At 41.9% G+C, this 18,489-nt stretch overlaps 1 protein-coding gene across 4 annotated transcripts in view; it reads left to right on the top strand.

The window, feature by feature from the left end:
* Positions 1–18,489, top strand: part of trpm3 (transient receptor potential cation channel, subfamily M, member 3) — a 245,231-nt gene that overhangs the window by 108,074 nt on the left and 118,668 nt on the right. For all 4 annotated transcript variants that reach the window (XM_071353639.1, XM_071353637.1, XM_071353638.1 and 1 more), the window contains exons 3-6: positions 6,686–6,887; positions 7,331–7,544; positions 8,573–8,697; positions 9,189–9,360. In XM_071353639.1, coding sequence (XP_071209740.1) covers positions 6,686–6,887; positions 7,331–7,544; positions 8,573–8,697; positions 9,189–9,360 — 713 coding nt within the window. The remainder of the gene's footprint in view (positions 1–6,685; positions 6,888–7,330; positions 7,545–8,572; positions 8,698–9,188; positions 9,361–18,489) is intronic.

Genomic DNA, 18,489 nt, shown 5'->3' with positions numbered 1-18,489 from the left:
AGATCTTTGAAAGTTTCCTCAAGTGCAGTCACAAAAATCATCAAGCGCTAATTGAAATGCATTCCAGGTGACTACCTCATGTATCTGGTTGAGAGAATTCCAAGAGTGTGCAAAACTGTCATAAAAGGCAAAGGGTGGCTACTTCAAAGAATATCAAATATTAAATACATTTTGATTTGTTTAACGCTTTTTTGGATACTACATGATTCTATATATGTTATTTCCTAATGTTGATGTCTTCACTATTATTCTACAATGTATAAAATAGTAAAAATAAAGAAAACCATTGAATGAGTATATATATATACTGTATACAGTGCATTCGGAAATTATTCAGACCTTTTAACTTTTTCCACATTTTGCTAAGTTCTAAAATTGATTACATAATTGTTTTATCTTATCCATCTACACACTATACCCCATAACGACAAAGCAAAAAACGTTTTTTATAAATGTTTGCATATGTATTACAAATAAAAAACAGAAATATCTTATTTACATAAGTATTCACACCATTTGCTACTGTATGAGACTCGAAATTGAGCTCAGGTGCATCCTGTTTCCATTCATCATCCTTGAGATGTTTCTACAACTTGAGTTGGGTCCACCTGTGGTAACAAAATTGACACACCCCTCTCTCTATAAGGTCCCACAGTTGACAGTGCATGTCAGAGCAAAAACTATGAGCATGAAGGAATTGTCCGTAGAGCTCCGAGACATTATTGTATCGAGGCACAGATCTGGGGAAGGGTACCAAAACAATTCTGCAACATTGAAGGTCCCCAAGAACACAGTGGCCTCCATCATTCTTAAATGGGAGAAGTTTGGAACCACCAAGACTCTTCCTAGAGCTGGCCACCCAACCAAATTGAGCAAGCGGGAGAGAAGGGCCTTGGTCAGGGAGGTGACCAAGGACCTGATGGTCATTCTGACAGAGCTCCAGAGTTCCTCTGTGGACATGGGAGAATCTTCCAGAAGGACAACCATCTCTACAGCACTCCACCGATCAGGCCTTTATGGTATGGTGGCCAGACAGAAGTCACTCCTCAGTAAAAGGCACATGACAGCCTGCTTGGTGTTTTTCAAAAGGCACCTAAAGGTCTCTCAGACCATGAGAAACAAGATTGTCTGGTCTGATGAAACCAAGATGAAACTATTTGGCCTGAATGCCAAGCATTACTTCTGGGGTAAACCTGGCACAATCCCTATGGTGAAGCATGTAGGAGGCAGCATCATGCTGTAGGGATGTTCTTCAGAGGCAGGGACTGGGAGACTAGTCAGGATCGAGGGAAAGATGAACAGAGCAAAGTACAGAGAGATACTTGATGAAAACCTGCTCCAGAGCGCTCAGGACCTCAGACTGGGGCGAAGGTTCACCTTCCAACAGGAAAACAACCCTAAGCACACAACCAAGACAACGCAGGAGTGGCTTCGTGACAAGTCTCTGAATGTCCTTGAGTCCACAAGCTTCCCACAATAAGTTGGGTGAATTTTGGCCCATTCCTACTGACAAAGCTGGTGTAACTGAGTCAGGTTTGTAGGCCTCCTTGCTCGCACACGCTTTTTCAGTTCTGCCAACAAATTTTCTATAGGATTGAGGTTAGGGCTTTGTGATGGCCACTCCAATACCTTGACTTTGTTGTCCTTAAGCCATTTTGCCATAACTTTGGAAGTATGCTTGGGGTCATTGTCCATTTGGAAGACCCATTTGCGACCAAGCTTTAACTTACTGACTGATGTCTTGAGTTGTTGTTTCAATATATCCTCATAATTGTCCTACCTCATGATGCCATCTATTTTGTGAAGTGCACCAGTCCCTCCTACAACATGATGCTGCCACCCCCGTGGTTTACGGTTGGGATGGTGTTCTTCGGCTTGCAAGCCTCCACCCTTTTTACTCCAAACGTAATGATGGTCATGTTACGATAATTATGTTCTCAATGTTCATAACGCAAATCAATTAAACTACTCAGTCTGCAACCCAGAATTTGTAAGATACTGGTTGAATGAAACAGACGGAGGCCCAGCTATGAGAGTCAAAATGTTTATTCACGGGCGCGCTCCTTCGTTGTACAAACCATTCATTTTATACTAGCTCCTTACGCACATCATTTTGCACACAAACAGTAGATGTCATACGCACATACATACACACGAACAGTAGGTATCCTACGCACATACTGTATCAATACCCAGCCGAAAAAGATTAGGGAGACCGTGAGAAGCACTCCCTGTCCTTTCCCAAATCTCTCAGCGGCACCTAGCCAAGGTCGGCACCGAATCTTGCTCAGACAGTCTGTGTTTAAGACACTATAGAGACATATTGTACCGATATATTGTTTTACCCTAATTCTGACTAAAACTACACACATCATTTATTATAATTTTACTGACTAAGACTACACACATCATTAATAATAATTTGATGATTCTAATGTATTTCACTGATGATTCTAATCAATTACATACAATTATATAGTTTCAGGGTGGAATATTCTAATCATTCATTTAAACATATACATTCCATCAACAGGTCATTATGGCCAAACAGTTCTATTATTGTTTCATCAGACCAGAGGACATTTCTCAAAAAAAGTACTAGCTTTGACCCCATGTGCAGTTGCAAACCGTAGTCTGGCGTTTTTATGGCGGTTTTGGAGCAGTGGCTTCTTCCTTGTTGAGCGGCCTTTCAGGTTATGTCGATATAGGACTCGTTTTACTGTGGATATAGATACTTTTCTACCTGTTTCCTCCAGCATCTTCACAAGGTTCTTTGCTGTTGTTCTGGGATTGATTTGCACTTTCACACCACAGTACGTTCATCTCTAGGAGACAGAACGCCTCTCCTTCCTGAGCGGTATGACGGCTGCGCGGCCCCATGGTGTTTATACTTGCATACTATTGTTTGTACAGATGAACGTGGTACCTTAAGCCATTTGGAAATTGTTCCCAAGGATGAACCAGACTTGTGGAGGTCTACAATTTTTGGGGGGCTGATTTCTTTTGATTTTCCCATGATGTCAAGCACAGGTACAGGTACACCTCCAATTGACTCAAATTATGTCAATTAGCCTATTAGAAGCTTCTAAAGCCATGACATCATTTTCTGGAATTTTCCAAGCTGTTTAAAGGCACAGTCAACTTAGTGTGTGTAAACTTCTGACTCACTGGAGTTGAGATACAGTGAATTATAAGTGAAATAATCTGTCTGTAAACAATTGTTGAAAAAATTACTTGTGTCCTGCACAAGTAGATGTCCTAACCGACTTGCCAAAACTATAGTTTGTTAACAAGAAATCTGTGGAGTGGTTGAAAAACGAGTTTTAATGACTCCAACCTAAGTGTATGTAAACTTCTGACTTCAACTGTATATATATATATATGTATATGTATTATGTATGTATGTATATATATGTATATGTATATGTATATGTATGTATTTAGAACCTAAAAGGGTTCTTCAACTGTTCCCATAGCAGAACCTTTGAATAACCCTTTGTAACGGTCTTGAGATGACAAACGCTGGGAGACAGGAAGCAAGTACAGGGTGAGGATTTAATAATAAATAGACATGAAACAAAGAAAAAAGAAAAGCAGATGCTGCCATCATCTACACTGTATTTCTGACAAATTTGATATCATTTTAATAGACAAAAACAAGGACCTTTCTAAGTGACCCCAAACTTTTGAACGGTAGTATATATACAGTGGGGAGAACAAGTATTTGATACACTGCCGATTTTGCAGGTTTTCCTACTTACAAAGCATGTAGAGGTCTGTCATTTTTATCATAGGTACACTTCAACTGTGAGAGACGGAATCTAAAACAAAAATCCAGAAAATCACATTGTATGATTTTTAAATAATTAATTTGCATTTTATTGCATGACATAAGTATTTGATCACCTACCAACCAGTAAGAATTCCGTCTCTCACAGACCTGTTAGTTTTTCTTTAAGAAGCCCTCCTGTTCTCCACTCATTACCTGTATTAACTGCACCTGTTTGAACTCGTTACCTGTATAAAAGACACCTGTCCACACACTCAATCAAACAGATTCCAACCTCTCCACAATGGCCAAGACCAGAGAGCTGTGTAAGGACATCAGGGATAAAATTGTAGACCTGCACAAGGCTGGGATGGGCTACAGGACAATAGGCAAGCAGCTTGGTGAGAAGGAAACAACTGTTGGCGCAATTATTAGAAAATGGAAGAAGTTCAAGATGACGGTCAATCACCCTCGGTCTGGGGCTCCATGCAAGATCTCACCTCGTGGGGCATCAATGATCATGAGGAAGGTGAGGGATCAGCCCAGAACTACACGGCAGGACCTGGTCAATGACCTGAAGAGAGCTGGGACCACAGTCTCAAAGAAAACCATTAGTAACACACTACGCCGTCATGGATTAAAATCCTGCAGCGCACGCAAGGTCCCCCTGCTTAAGCCAGTGCATGTCCAGGCCCGTCTGAAGTTTGCCAATGACCATCTGGATGATCCAGAGGAGGAATGGGAGAAGGTCATGTGGTCTGATGAGACAAAAATAGAGCTTTTTGGTCTAACTCCACTCGCCGTGTTTGGAGGAAGAAGAAGTATGAGTACAACCCCAAGAACACCATCCCAACCGTGAAGCATGGAGGTGGAAACATCATTCTTTGGGGATGCTTTTCTGCAAAGGGGACAGGACGACTGCACCGTATTGAGGGGAGGATGGATGGGGCCATGTATCGCGAGATCTTGGCCAACAACCTCCTTCCCTCAGTAAGAGCATTGAAGATGGGTCGTGGCTGGGTCTTCCAGCATGACAACGACACGAAGCACACAGCCATGGCAACTAAGGAGTGGCTCCGTAAGAAGCATCTCAAGGTCCTGGAGTGGCCTAGCCAGTCTCCAGACCTGAACCCAATAGAAAATCTTTGGAGGGAGCTGAAAGTCCGTATTGCCCAGCGACAGCCCCGAAACCTGAAGGATCTGGAGAAGATCTGTAGGGAGGAGTGGGCCAAAATCCCTGCTGCAGTGTGTGCAAACCTAGTCAAGAACTACAGGAAACGTATGATCTCTGTAATTGCAAACAAAGGTTTCTGTACCAAATATTAAGTTCTGCTTTTCTGATGTATCAAATACTTATGTCATGCAATAAAATACAAATTAATTACTTAAAAATCATACAATGTGATTTTCTGGATTTTTGTTTTAGATTCCGTCTCTCATAGTTGAAGTGTACCTATGATAAAAATTACAGACCTCTACATGCTTTGTAAGTAGGAAAACCTGCAAAATCGGCAGTGTATCAAATACTTGTTCTCCCCACTGTATATATGTATATGGTAGTATACATACGGTAGTATATATATATATGTATATATACACTACCGTTCAAAAGTTTGGGGTCACTTAGAAATGTCCTTGTTTTTGTCTATTAAAATGATATCAAATTTGTCAGAAATACAGTGTAGATGATGGCAGCATCTGCTTTTCTTTTTTCTTTGTTTCATGTCTATTTATTATTAAATCCTCACCCTGTACTTGCTTCCTGTCTCCCAGCGTTTGTCATCTCAAGACCGTTACAAAGGGTTATTCAAAGGTTCTGCTATGGGAACAGTTGAAGAACCCTTTTAGGTTCTAAATAGCACATTTTCTTCTAAGTGGATGTGATATGTCACTCTAGTGAATGAGAGGTGTATCTCTAAAGGATGTAATTAAATGTTTGTTTCAATGAATCTGCCGTATGTTCTGCCTAAGTGGGCATTCAGAACAAACATAATAAGCACACACAATAAAATGTTGTGAATCACCAAAATCACAATTTCTAGGGAGTTACATCACACTGAAATAAAGCATGCAATCTGCAGAATGTAGTACACAATTTGAAAAACTGATGTTTCCCCCCCGCCCCCCCTCTATCGCTGTCAAATGGTATTATGGAAATGTAGACTACTGCTATCGCTCCAGGTGACAGATGGAGAGGAAACTGCCTGACTCGAGCACCACCCACACATCACACTAGAAGCTACTGTTTGTAAGCTTTGGAGGAAAAATGTTGGTGCTCCAGGATCAAATTGTTACTTTTACATCTGTAAAAACCGAGTCGACGACGTGCAGGTGGATAGAAATGTTCTTATTTTATCTCAGGCCGGCGCTTACATCATCTCAGAATTAAGTTTCCAGTTGTCTGCTTTCAGAGGCTCCTGTCTGGACCTGTCACATTTCAACTCCATTTATGTCCTTTGCATATGACCATTGACCACTAGTATGTCTAATGGCTACATTAAATGGTTTAACAGATGTGTAGGAAGGAGAGAGAGTCTGCTGCATGGGGTTTGTGTGGACAGCCTTTGAAATCTGTTCTCTCATAGTAGAAGAAAGGGAACTTTCCCCACATGTCACTTCCTCCTCCCCAGCTCTAGTGCACATCTGGGGTCTGTTCAGAAGGATGCAACACGTTCAGAGAGAAATGTATTATGTAGAACAATCCTGAATGTCCAATATGTAGAATACGGGAATCATGTCAGCTCTATTCATGACATTTCTATCGGCAATGTTCAGAATGTTTCACTTCACCTCTGAGTTAGACGAGGAGAGTGAGGAGGAAGACGAGGAGGTTGGGAAGGAATATGAAGAGGAGGAGAGTGAGGAAGAGGAAGCCGGCTCCTGCTCTGACTACCTGTCCACCTGTTCCCTCCTCAGGTGCTGCTGCGGCCGTCTGATTGGTCAGCACGTTGGCCTGCCCCCCGGCATCTCCTCCAGTCAGAATGATAAGGCGGAGCGTCTGGTTAAGAATGACAGCCTATCGGAGAAATGGTCTATCAGCAAACACACCCAGCTCAGCCCCACCGACGCCTTCGGAACCATCGAGTTCCAGGGAGGGGGCCACTCTAACAAAGCCATGGTGACCACTTTATACATGGGATTGAATGATATAACATTGCTTTACATAGACATAGGATTGATAGATAAATAAGGACATATTCACATTAGCATTATCTATAGGCAGATAGGGCCTATCTACATGACTGCAGACAGATTTCTTGATGAGAGTTAAAATAATCAGATTCCAATGAGCTTATTAAATGTATGTAATCAAATGTTTTGAACAGCTGTATTGTGCTCTCTCATTTTAATCTATATGATACATTGATTCAATACCAACAAAATGACACCTATTGGTTGTTTGATTATATTATATCAGACATTTCTTTATTTTCTGTTTCACAAATATTTGTCTCATGTACAAGAAAATGCACTGTGATAGGAAAAGATTCAAGACAAAAAAAGTGAGGAGACTTTAACATCAAACGTACAAATTAATTTCATTCGTGTGTTCATTTGCAGTATGTGCGTGTGTCCTATGACACCAAACCAGAACTCCTGCTGCACCTTATGACTAAGGAGTGGCAGCTGGACCTTCCCAAGCTGCTCATCTCAGTGCATGGGGGCCTGCAGAACTTTGAGCTGCAGCCCAAACTCAAACAGGTCTTTGGCAAGGGCCTCATCAAGGCTGCCATGACAACGGGAGCCTGGATCTTCACTGGCGGGGTCAACACAGGTGGGCTGGGTGGGTGGAGGAATAAACCAGGCCCACTTAGCGGGCTGACAACCACGTGCTGTGTCGTTGTTACCCATTAACCCTATGCTTCTGTTTGTCGCTGCTCTTGTTTTGTGTTAATCATCGAAAAAACTCAGCTTAACCCTAATGCTTACCCTAACCTTAACTGTAGCTGCAACATTACATTTGGGTGTAATCTCGCTGGCGAGTGGTCACCTCAAAGGGTCACTGCGTATATGGGAAAGGTTATCAACAGAAAGAGAAGAGAGACAGGTGTGTCAGAAACGAGAGGGGCAGAGATTGGATATAGAAGAGATAGAATGGGGGAAGACAAGATGGCGAGAAACCGAAGAAATAGGAAAGAAAAAGACAGGAGGGTGAAAGATGTATGGAGAGGAGGACTTCAGGCACAGAAAGAAGTGAATAGTGAGTGTCAGGCAGAGGGTTGAAATGAGATAATAATAATTGATTGGATTTATATAGTACTTTTCTACCAACTGAGGTACACATAGCGCTTTACATACATAGTAGGGGGAAACTCACCTCATCCACCACCAATGTGTGGCACCCACCTGGGTGATGCATGGTGACCCTCCAGGCGTGACTGGGGGGCGATAGAGGGGGAGAGAGTTTGAGAGAAAGGTGGGGGGCTGATATATACAGTACCTGTCTGTCGCTCTGTGTCTGGGTGCTGTGTTGATGTCTGACTTTATCTTTCAGTAATGGGTGTGTCATTTATTTAAGATCAGTCTATGTATCAATAATGGCAGAATGCCTCTCTTTCTTAATCTCTCTGTCTAAAACACACATACATAAAACTCTCTCACTCACATGTACAATCTATTATCTCTCTCATGTCACACACACACACACACACACACACACACACACACCACACACCACACACCACACACCACACACACACACACACACACACACACACACACACACACACACACACACACATATATATATACACTCTCTCTCCCTCCCCCTCTCTCTGTCACATATCACAAACATACACTCAGGGGTGATCCGGCATGTGGGTGATGCGCTGAAGGACCATGCCTCTAAATCCCGGGGGAAGATCTGCACTATCGGCATTGCCCCCTGGGGCATTGTGGAGAACCAGGAGGACCTGGTGGGAAAAGACGTAAGTTACAGTGTGTGTGTGTGAGTGAATGCTTGCAAGCGTGTGTGTGAGTGCATGTGTGAGTGCATTCATACATGTGTGCCCATACTGTATTTGTGTGTGGGTGTGTGTGTGGACGTGCTATTTCTAGGGGGTTTAGGGTTAAGGTTAGAATTACATTAATGGTTAGGGTTAGGAGCTAGGGTTAGGAGCTAGGATCAGGGTTAGGGTTAAGGTTAGGTTTTTGGGTTAAGGTTAGGGTTAGGGTTAAGGGAAAATAGGATTTTGAATGGAACTGAATTGAGTGTCCCCACAAGGTTAGCTGTACAAGACTGTGTGTGCGTGTGTATGTGCCTTCTACTGTATTTCTGTGTGTATGGGTGTTTCGATCTCAAGCATACACCCAGGATGCAGTTGACCAGAGACTATATATTGTCTTTGACAGTTTATTTTCTAAACATGCTGAGTAAGTGGAACGTGTTGATGATGAATACTTTGTCGTGGTCCAACAGGTGGTCCGACCGTATCAGACCATGTCCAACCCGCTGAGCAAGCTGACTGTGCTCAACAGCCTGCACTCCCATTTCATCCTGGCCGATAATGGGACAACAGGGAAGTACGGTGCTGAGGTCAGACTGCGTAGACAGCTAGAGAAACACATCTCCTTGCAGAAAATCAACACACGTGAGTGGAGCCTGCCCCTGTAAATCACAGCAAGATCCAATGACAGGCTTAAAAATAAACAAAAAGATACCTGCACAGTGCACACTGTATAAATGATGACCTCCCAACGTTACTGTATTCACCTATGGGAGAGTGTTTTAATAAAATATTGTGCAAGTATTTTCAGTTATTTTCATATTCCCTAAGTAATTTACACTGCATCTGTTAAATCTGCTGGATGTTGGTACTCTACTACGACCCAATGACAGGCTCGTTCATGTAGACAAACTGGTCAATATTTCCTATTCATATTCATGCTGGTATTCTGTCAGATTTAGCCTCAGGTAATTCTCTTCAAAAGGCTTTGAAACTGGCCCTCTCTATCTTGGAGATTTTTACCCTCAACCAAGTATTTAATCACCTGACATAGGTCATCATCGCCTCAACTGAAGCCAGTAATCCTCTCTTTCTACTTCTTCTAGTGTGTGTGTGTGTGCATGTGTGAGTGTGTGTGTGTGTTTGAGAGAGCAAGAAAACCTCAGCAAACAGTCAAAATAGTTCTGCCATGTGTTTCACTGATTCAGAGCTTGTATGTACGTACATGTACACAACACAGCCACTGCTGGTGTTGAGAGTACAATATACTTTTTCAAATGATCTCTTAGTGATGGATACAGTTAAATATCGGGACATTATTTTTTACAATATATCTCAATATTATTTTTGAGCTAGTCGGCTGTGCCTGTGCAAAAACAAAATAATTGTTCCTTCTCTTGTTCTCCGTCTTTAAAAAAAATGGTGAGCCAATATGTTTTCAGCACTTTTATTTCCATGACTGATGACTCGTTTTCTCATGGCTCTTGCTTATCCCTCTGCAGCAGACATATAGTAAGTAATATGTTTGGAACATCATCGCAATACAATTGCAGTATCGAATCGCAATTTGTATGGAATCATGATACTTAAAGAATTGCAATATATATCGTATTGGCACCTCAGTATTGTGATAATATCAAATAGTGACATCCCTGGTAATGCTCAGCCCTAATATCTGTCTATTTGTTAGCGTATCCTCCACAACTGCATTATTTCTGAAGAAGGATTGTGAGCTTGTCTATGTGAGGCCCTTGTCACATCACATTCTCCTACTTGAATTTCCGACGTATTATGGAGCCTGAGAACCACATTTATTTGCATAAATATAAAATGCACACACCTCGTTGCCGCCACTCTTAAAATAGACTTCTCAATCATTTGAAATGGAGCAAATCCAGAAATGAACCTGCTTCTGAAAACTGTATTTTTAATCAGTTATTTTAACCAAATTCCTGCTATGATTGATTGTACCTGTCGGCTGGTTTTATCAACAAATCCCTGTTTTCATTTATGACTATTTAAGTGTTCTATGCTCATGAAGAATTTATATTTCCCATTTTGCACAGTATACCTTATGGAAATACTGCTATATCCTATGATATGATTGCTATCCCCCAAATGTTCATGTAATTTATGTCCATAACAGTTCATTGGTTCCTCGGTAGCCCTATCCTGTTTTATCAAACTGATACGTTTGCAGTCTTTTCTAATAATGCTGAACTTACTCTCAGTCTGTTTAGTACTCAGTCATCCAAACTCCTTCATGTCTCCACCTTGAACCTAATGGCTCCTTACAATGTCCTGTATAACCTACCATGTTCTGCACCATACACTACAATCACTTTATGCGATGTGACACTGTTTTATCAGTATATACATGAATGTGTCAACATTTTTCACATATGAAGATACAACCCCTTTTTGCCATGTTTGTGACCATTCAACAATGACCTCTTGACCTGTTTTACACTTTTTAAATGTCCATGAATGGTTACACAGACTATCTGCATTGGCCCTGTCTTGCACTACTCTATGCACACTCACAAGACTATACAGTGGGGCAAAAAAGTATTTAGTCAGCCACCAATTGTGCAAGTTCTCCCACTTAAAAAGATGAGAGAGGTCTGTAATTTTCATCATAGGTACACTTCAACTATGACAGACAAAATGAGGGAAAAAAATCCAGAAAATCACATTGTAGGATTTTTAATGAATTTATTTGCAAATTATGGTGGAAAATAAGTATTTGGTCACCTACAAACAAGCAAGATTTCTGGCTCTCACAGACCTGTAACTTCTTCTCTAAGAGGCTCCTCTGTCCTCCACTCGTTACCTGTATTAATGGCACCTGTTTGAACTTGTTATCAGTATAAAAGACACCTGTCCACAACCTCAAACAGTCACACTCCAAACTCCACTATGGCCAAGGCCAAGAGCTGTCAAAGGACACCAGAAACAAAATTGTAGACCTGCACCAGGCTGGGAAGACTGAATCTGCAATAGATAAGCAGCTTGGTTTGAAGAAATCAACTGTGGGAGCAATTATTAGGAAATGGAAGACATACAAGACCACTGATAATCTCCCTCGATCTGGGGCTCCACGCAAGATCTCACCCCGTGGGGTCAAAATGTTCACAAGAACGGTGAGCAAAAATCCCAGAACCACACGGGGGGACCTAGTGAATGACCTGAAGAGAGCTGGGACCAAAGTAACAAAGCCTACCATCAGTAACACACTACGCCGCCAGGGACTCAAATCCTGCAGTGCCAGACGTGTCCCCCTGCTTAAGCCAGTACATGTCCAGGCCCGTCTGAAGTTTGCTAGAGAGCATTTGGATGATCCAGAAGAAGATTGGGAGAATGTCATATGGTCAGATGAAACCAAAATATAACTTTTTGGTAAAAACTCAACTCGTCGTGTTTGGAGGACAAAGAATGCTGAGTTGCATCCAAAGAACACCATACCTACTGTGAAGCATGGGGGTGGAAACATCATGCTTTGGGGCTGTTTTTCTGCAAAGGGACCAGGACGACTGATCCGTGTAAAGGAAAGAATGAATGGGGCCATGTATCGTGAGATTTTGAGTGAAAACCTCCTTCCATCAGCAAGGGCATTGAAGATGAAACGTGGCTGGGTCTTTCAGCATGACAATGATCCCAAACACACCGCCCGGGCAACGAAGGAGTGGCTTCGTAAGAAGCATTTCAAAGTCCTGGAGTGGCCTAGCCAGTCTCCAGTTCTCAACCCCATAGAAAATCTTTGGAGGGAGTTGAAAGTCCGTGTTGCCCAGCAACAGCCCCAAAACATCACTGCTCTAGAGGAGATCTGCATGGAGGAATGGGCCAAAATACCAGCAACAGTGTGTGAAAACTTTGTGAAGACTTACAGAAAACGTTTGACCTCTTTCATTGCCAACAAAGGGTATATAACAAAGTATTGAGATAAACTTTTGTTATTGACCAAATACTTATTTTCCACCATAATTGGCAAATAAATTCATTAAAAATCCTACAATGTGATTTTCTGGATTTTTTTTTCTCATTTTGTCTGTCATAGTTGAAGTGTACCTATGATGAAAATTACAGGCCTCTCATTTTTTTAAGTGGGAGAACATGCACAATTGGTGGCTGACTAAATACTTTTTTGCCCCACTGTATATACACACCATATACACACTCACTCACACACACTTACCTGACACTCTCACACAAAACCCACACACATAACACACACAATAATACACTTTCACACTTCACACTTTCACACTCATATGCTGCTGCCACTGTTCTTTATTCTTACTCTTATTATCAATTCTCAAGGCCAGGTTATACTTGGTCTCAGCGATGTAAAGTACTTAAGTAAAAATACTTTAAAGTACTACTTAAGTCTTTTTTTCAGGGATCTGTGCTTACCTATTTAAATTTATATATACACATTTTCCCTGACACCAAAAAGTACTCGTAACATTTTGAATGCTTAGCAAAAGAAAAATGGTCAAATTCACACACTTATTATCACATTTAGGTAAGACCCAGATGCAGACAGTGTAGAAGTAACAAGAGTTTATTACAACAACAAGGGCAGGCAAACGACAGGTCAAGACAGGCAGTGGTCAATAATCCAGAAAGGGAGTAAAGTGTCCAGAACAGCAGGCAGTCTCAGGGTCAGGGCAGACAGGGGTCAATAATCCAGAACGGTGGGGTACGGTACAAAATAGCAGGCGGTCTCAGGGTCAGGCCAGGCAGAACGGTCATAACCGGGAAGGATTAGAAAACAGGAGCAGGAAAACAGTCAGGAGCAGGGAAACAAACAATGGTAGGTTTTACAAACAAAACTAACTGGCAACAGACAAACAGAGATCACAGGTATAAATACACAGGGGATAATGGGGAAGATGGGCGACACCTGGAGGGGGGTGGAGACAATCACAAAGACAGGTGAAACAGATCAGGGTGTGACACTTATCAAGAAAAAATCCCTGGTCATCCCTACTGCATCTGATCTGGAGGACTCACTAAACACAAATGCTTCATTTGTAAATGACGTCTGAGTGTTGGAGTGTGCCCCTGGCTATCTGTAATTAAAAAAAACAAGAAAATCGTGCCGTCTGGTTTGCTTAATATAAGGAATTTGAAATGACTTTTACTTTTAACAATTACATTTACTTTTGATAGTTAAGTATATTTAAAACCCAATACTTTTAGACTTTTACTCAAGTAGTATTTTTGTGTGTGACTTTCACTTCTACTTGAGTAATTTTCTATTAAGGTATCTTTACTTTTACTCAAGTATGACAACTGGGTACTTTTTCCACCACTGCTTGGACTAACAACATGACTTTGACAATTAGAGTGTCGCTGCTCAAAACATTTAATTTATACCCCAGTTGAATGTCTGTAGACCGTCGCAACGACTGTCAGTTTCCTTGTCGCACAGACATGAAAAAAGGTTCAAGTCTCTGCGACTGTCGCAACGTCTGTTGTCGTTGTTACCAGACTGCCATAGCAACCACTTCAAATCCTCCTGTGACGCAGATGGTGCAGGAGTTCTAAAATTCTCAGATAGAATTGCTTACTTTAATTTTGGCACACTGTGGCAGTAAGCTATTTTCTGTAAGTTTGCCATTAACTTGTAAATAATTATGTTGCTGTGGGTTTATTTGCCTTTAATAATGAATTAAAAGTAGCTAAAGTTAAGACGTTGTCAGCTATACTCTGGTCATTATTTGAACTGGCTAGCCAGTTAGCTACCTAGTTAATTAACTAGCTAACAACGAACCAAAACATTGTTTTTAGAAAACTGCCTTTAGTTGCATGGCTTGCTAGGTTGACATTTACTGAATACATTTTCAAACGGATAAGTTTATTGGTGTAAAAATAGAGAAGGTATGCTATTTGGAGCACCGGACTGCTGTCATGCTGTCGTTTTGTGTTTATATTTTTCAAAACGACAAGTTTGATGTCGCAGCGACAATTGTCTACAGACACGTTGCTAGACGGACTGTAAACCAGCCTTTACTTCTACCTTTATCTACCTCAAATATCTTGTACCCCTGTACATTGATCTGGTATGGGTACTCCCTGTGTATAGCTTCATTCTTGTGTATAGCTTCATTCTTGTGTAGTGCTGGGGGAGTTTGGTTATTAAATAACTAATTGTCCGACATCGGTTCAATTACTTGAATTCCAATTAGTATTGTTTTTTTTGTGAGCCAAACAGGCTATTTCTCTAGAGAGAAATCAAATAATTAGCATCGTACGTGTTCATGATTTTTAATAACACTGAACACTAGAACAAAACAGCACAAACGAAACAGTCCTGTCTGGTACAGAGACAGAGACAGAAAACAACTACCCACAAAACCAACATGGAAAATGGCAACCTAAATAGGCTCCCCAATCAGAGACAACGAGAAACAGCTGTCTCTGATTGGGAACCAACTCAGGCCACCATAAACCTACAAACCCCTAGACCCTAAAAAATCCCCATAGACAAACAAAAACCCTAGACAAGACAAAAACCCCTAGACAATACAAAAACGAAACAAACCACCCTTGTCACACCCTGACCTAACCAAAAAAACAAAGAAAACAAATATAGCAAAAGTCAGGGCGTGACATGTAAGCCAACTATCTATCTGATTTTTTTCACCTTTATTTAACTAGGCAAGTCAGTTAAGAACAAATTCTTATTTTCAATGATGGCCTAGGAACAGTGGGTTAACTGCCTTGTTCAGGGGCAAAAATACAGATTACCTTGTCAGCTCTGGGATTCGAACTTGCAACCTTTCGGTTACTAGCCCAACGCTCTAACCACTAGGCTACCCTGCCGCCCCAATGCTGTCTGGTCCATAGCATTGAAGCCAAGGAAGCCAGTGAGCATCTGGCCCCCTTCACAAAACAATAAATAATAAATAATCAGCGTTGAGCTAAACTGAGCGAGCTGGTGTACCAAAAAATAAGTGTCAGCGATGGATTTGGCGTCACTCCTAGCAAATCCCATTGAGAGCATACGTCATTGACAGAAAAACTTGAACTGTTGTATCTCGTTGTGTCCTCCGGTGGCTAGCTAGCCAGCGAGCTAAAACTGTCCCTTTCCTAAATTATACATGGGTGGAGATAAGGATTTCGACTTGTGGTTTTGCTAAATTCTCCATACTGGCCAATGATTACAGTATAACGGTGGTTATGATCCAACCATTAATTCATGCATTGTTGTGCCCCTGCACTGAGAGGATGGAAGTTCAATATGTAGCTAGATGTAGTAGGCTAATGTTAACTAGCTTAACGTTGCCCATGAATGGAATTTAGGCTAGCGGGGAAGCATTTTAGCCAGGTAGCCTAGGACAACAAAAAATAAAAGTGTGTAGCGTATGACAGAGTGATAGACTGTTTCAACAACATGAAAGAGAGGAGGATGGCATTGGTGTTTCTCTACAAGTAGGGTAAGTCAACATGTTTTTCTGCTTGCACGAACGTGCACACACACACGCACACAGAAATCCGAACCATGGACAGCCACATCATATTTAGCCTACGTTGATTGGACTAAATTGTTTTTGGTATCTTTTAGTTGTCACTGTCTCAGACTAAGCAGAGGTGATTTGATGATGTTGAAATGGTGCTGGAATAGCAGAGGCAGCTCCTGTTTTCTTTGCAACTTGTGGTAACTCTCTGTGGTTCTAAATCAATAGTTGTTTAGTGGTGTTTATTGTTGGAAACAGTAATTTGCTTGACCATGCTGTAGGTTACGTAACTAACTGTCTGTTACTGGACATGCAATATGCTTTGTGGACTTCACTGGACAAAAGTATGGATAAATGTTTTCTGCCACTGTGTCTTCTTATTGTCTCGGCCTTTAGGCCTACAGTCGTGGCCAAAAGTTTTGGCACAAATATGAATTTTCACAAAGTTTGCTGCTTCAGTGTTATTTTTGTCAGATGTTACTATGGAATACTGAAGTATAATTACAAGCATTTCATAAGTGTCAAAGGCTTTTATTGACAATTACATGAAGTTGATGCAAAGAGTCAATATTTGCATTGTTGACCCTTCTTTTTCAAGACCTCTGCAATCTCAAGACCTCTGCAAGACCTCTGCCCTGGCATGCTGTCAATTAACTTCTGGGCCACATCCTGACTGATGGCATCCCATTCTTGCATAATCAATGCTTGGAGTTTGTCAGAATTTGTGGGGTTTTGTTTGTCCACCAGCCTCTTGAGGATTGACCACAAGTTCTCAATGGGATTAAGGACTGGGGAGTTTCCTGGCCATGGACCCAAAATATCGATGTTTTGTTCCCCGAGCCATTTAGTTATCACTTTGCCTTATGGCAAGGTGCTCCATCATGCTGGAGAAGGCATTGTTCGTCACCAAACTGTTCCTGGATGGTTGAGAGAAGTTGCTCTCGGAGGATGTGTTGGTACCATTCTTTATTCATGGCTGTGTTCTTAGGCAAAATTGTGAGTGAGCCCACTCCCTTGGCTGAGAAGCAACCCCACACATGAATGTTCTCAGGATGCTTTACTGTTGGCATGACACAGGAATGATGGTAGCGCTCACTTTTTCTTCTCCGGACAAGCTTTTTTCTAGATGCCCCAAACAATCGGAAAGGGGATTCATCAGAGAAAATGACTTTACCCAATTCCTCAGCAGTCCAATCCCTGTACCTTTTGCAGAATATCAGTCTGTCCCTGATGTTTTTCCTGGAGAGAAGTGGCTTCTTTGCTGCCCTTCTTAACACCAGGCCATCCTCCAAAAGTCTTCACCTCACTGTGCGTGCAGATGCACTCACACCTACTTGCTGCCATTCCTGAGCAAGCGCTGTACTGGTGGTGCCCCGATCCCGCAGCTGAATCAACTTTAGGAGATGGTCCTGGCGCTTGCTGGACTTTCTTGGGCAACCTGAAGCCTTCTTCACAACAATTGAACCGCTCTCCTTGAAGTTCTTGATGATCCAATAAATGGTTGATTTAGGTGCAATCTTACTGGCAGCAATATCCTTGCCTGTGAAGCCCTTTTTGTGCAAAGCAATGATGACGGCACGTGTTTCCTTGCAGGTAACCATGGTTGACAGAGGCAGAACAATGATTCCAAGCACCACCCTCCTTTTGAAGCTTCCAGTCTGTTATTCAAACTCAATCAGCATGACAGAGGGATCTCCAGCCTTGTCCTCGTCAACACTCACGCCTGTGTTAACGAGAGAATCACTGACATGATGTCAGCTGGTCCTTTTGTGGCAGGGGTGAAATGCAGTGGAAACGTTTTTGGGGGATACAGTTCATTTGTCACAGTTCCAAAAGTGGTGATGAAGGAGTCAGGCGCAGAGAGCAGGGTAGTGAGAAGCAAGTGGATTTAATATTCCAAAAGAATATAACGAGACGGCTACGCCACACATACAAGGGCGCGTCAAGTAACAGTCCAAAACAAACAGGACAAAATCCACATGGAACAGACACCACAAGAAAATACGACACCACAAACAGAAAAACAAGCCCGCACAAAAGTCGGCGGGCCAACTGGGTTTAAATAGCCCACAATGAACCTAAACACAAAACAGGTGCAACAAATCAGACAAAACTAAGTGAAACAGAAAAGGGGATCGGTGGCAGCTAGTAGGCCGGAGACGACGACCGCCGAGCGCCGCCCGAACGGGAAGAGGCACCATCTTCGGCGGGATTCGTAACATCATTTGCATGGCAAAGAGGGACTTTGCAATTCATTTCAATTAATCTGATCACTCTTCATAACATTCTGGAGTATATACAAATTGCC

Source organism: Salvelinus alpinus, chromosome 19 (assembly GCF_045679555.1).
Source record: "Salvelinus alpinus chromosome 19, SLU_Salpinus.1, whole genome shotgun sequence".
Classification (NCBI taxonomy): Eukaryota; Metazoa; Chordata; class Actinopteri; order Salmoniformes; family Salmonidae; genus Salvelinus; species Salvelinus alpinus.
The sequence above is the reverse complement of the archived record's forward strand: the minus strand, read 5'-3'. Positions and strand labels throughout refer to the sequence as shown.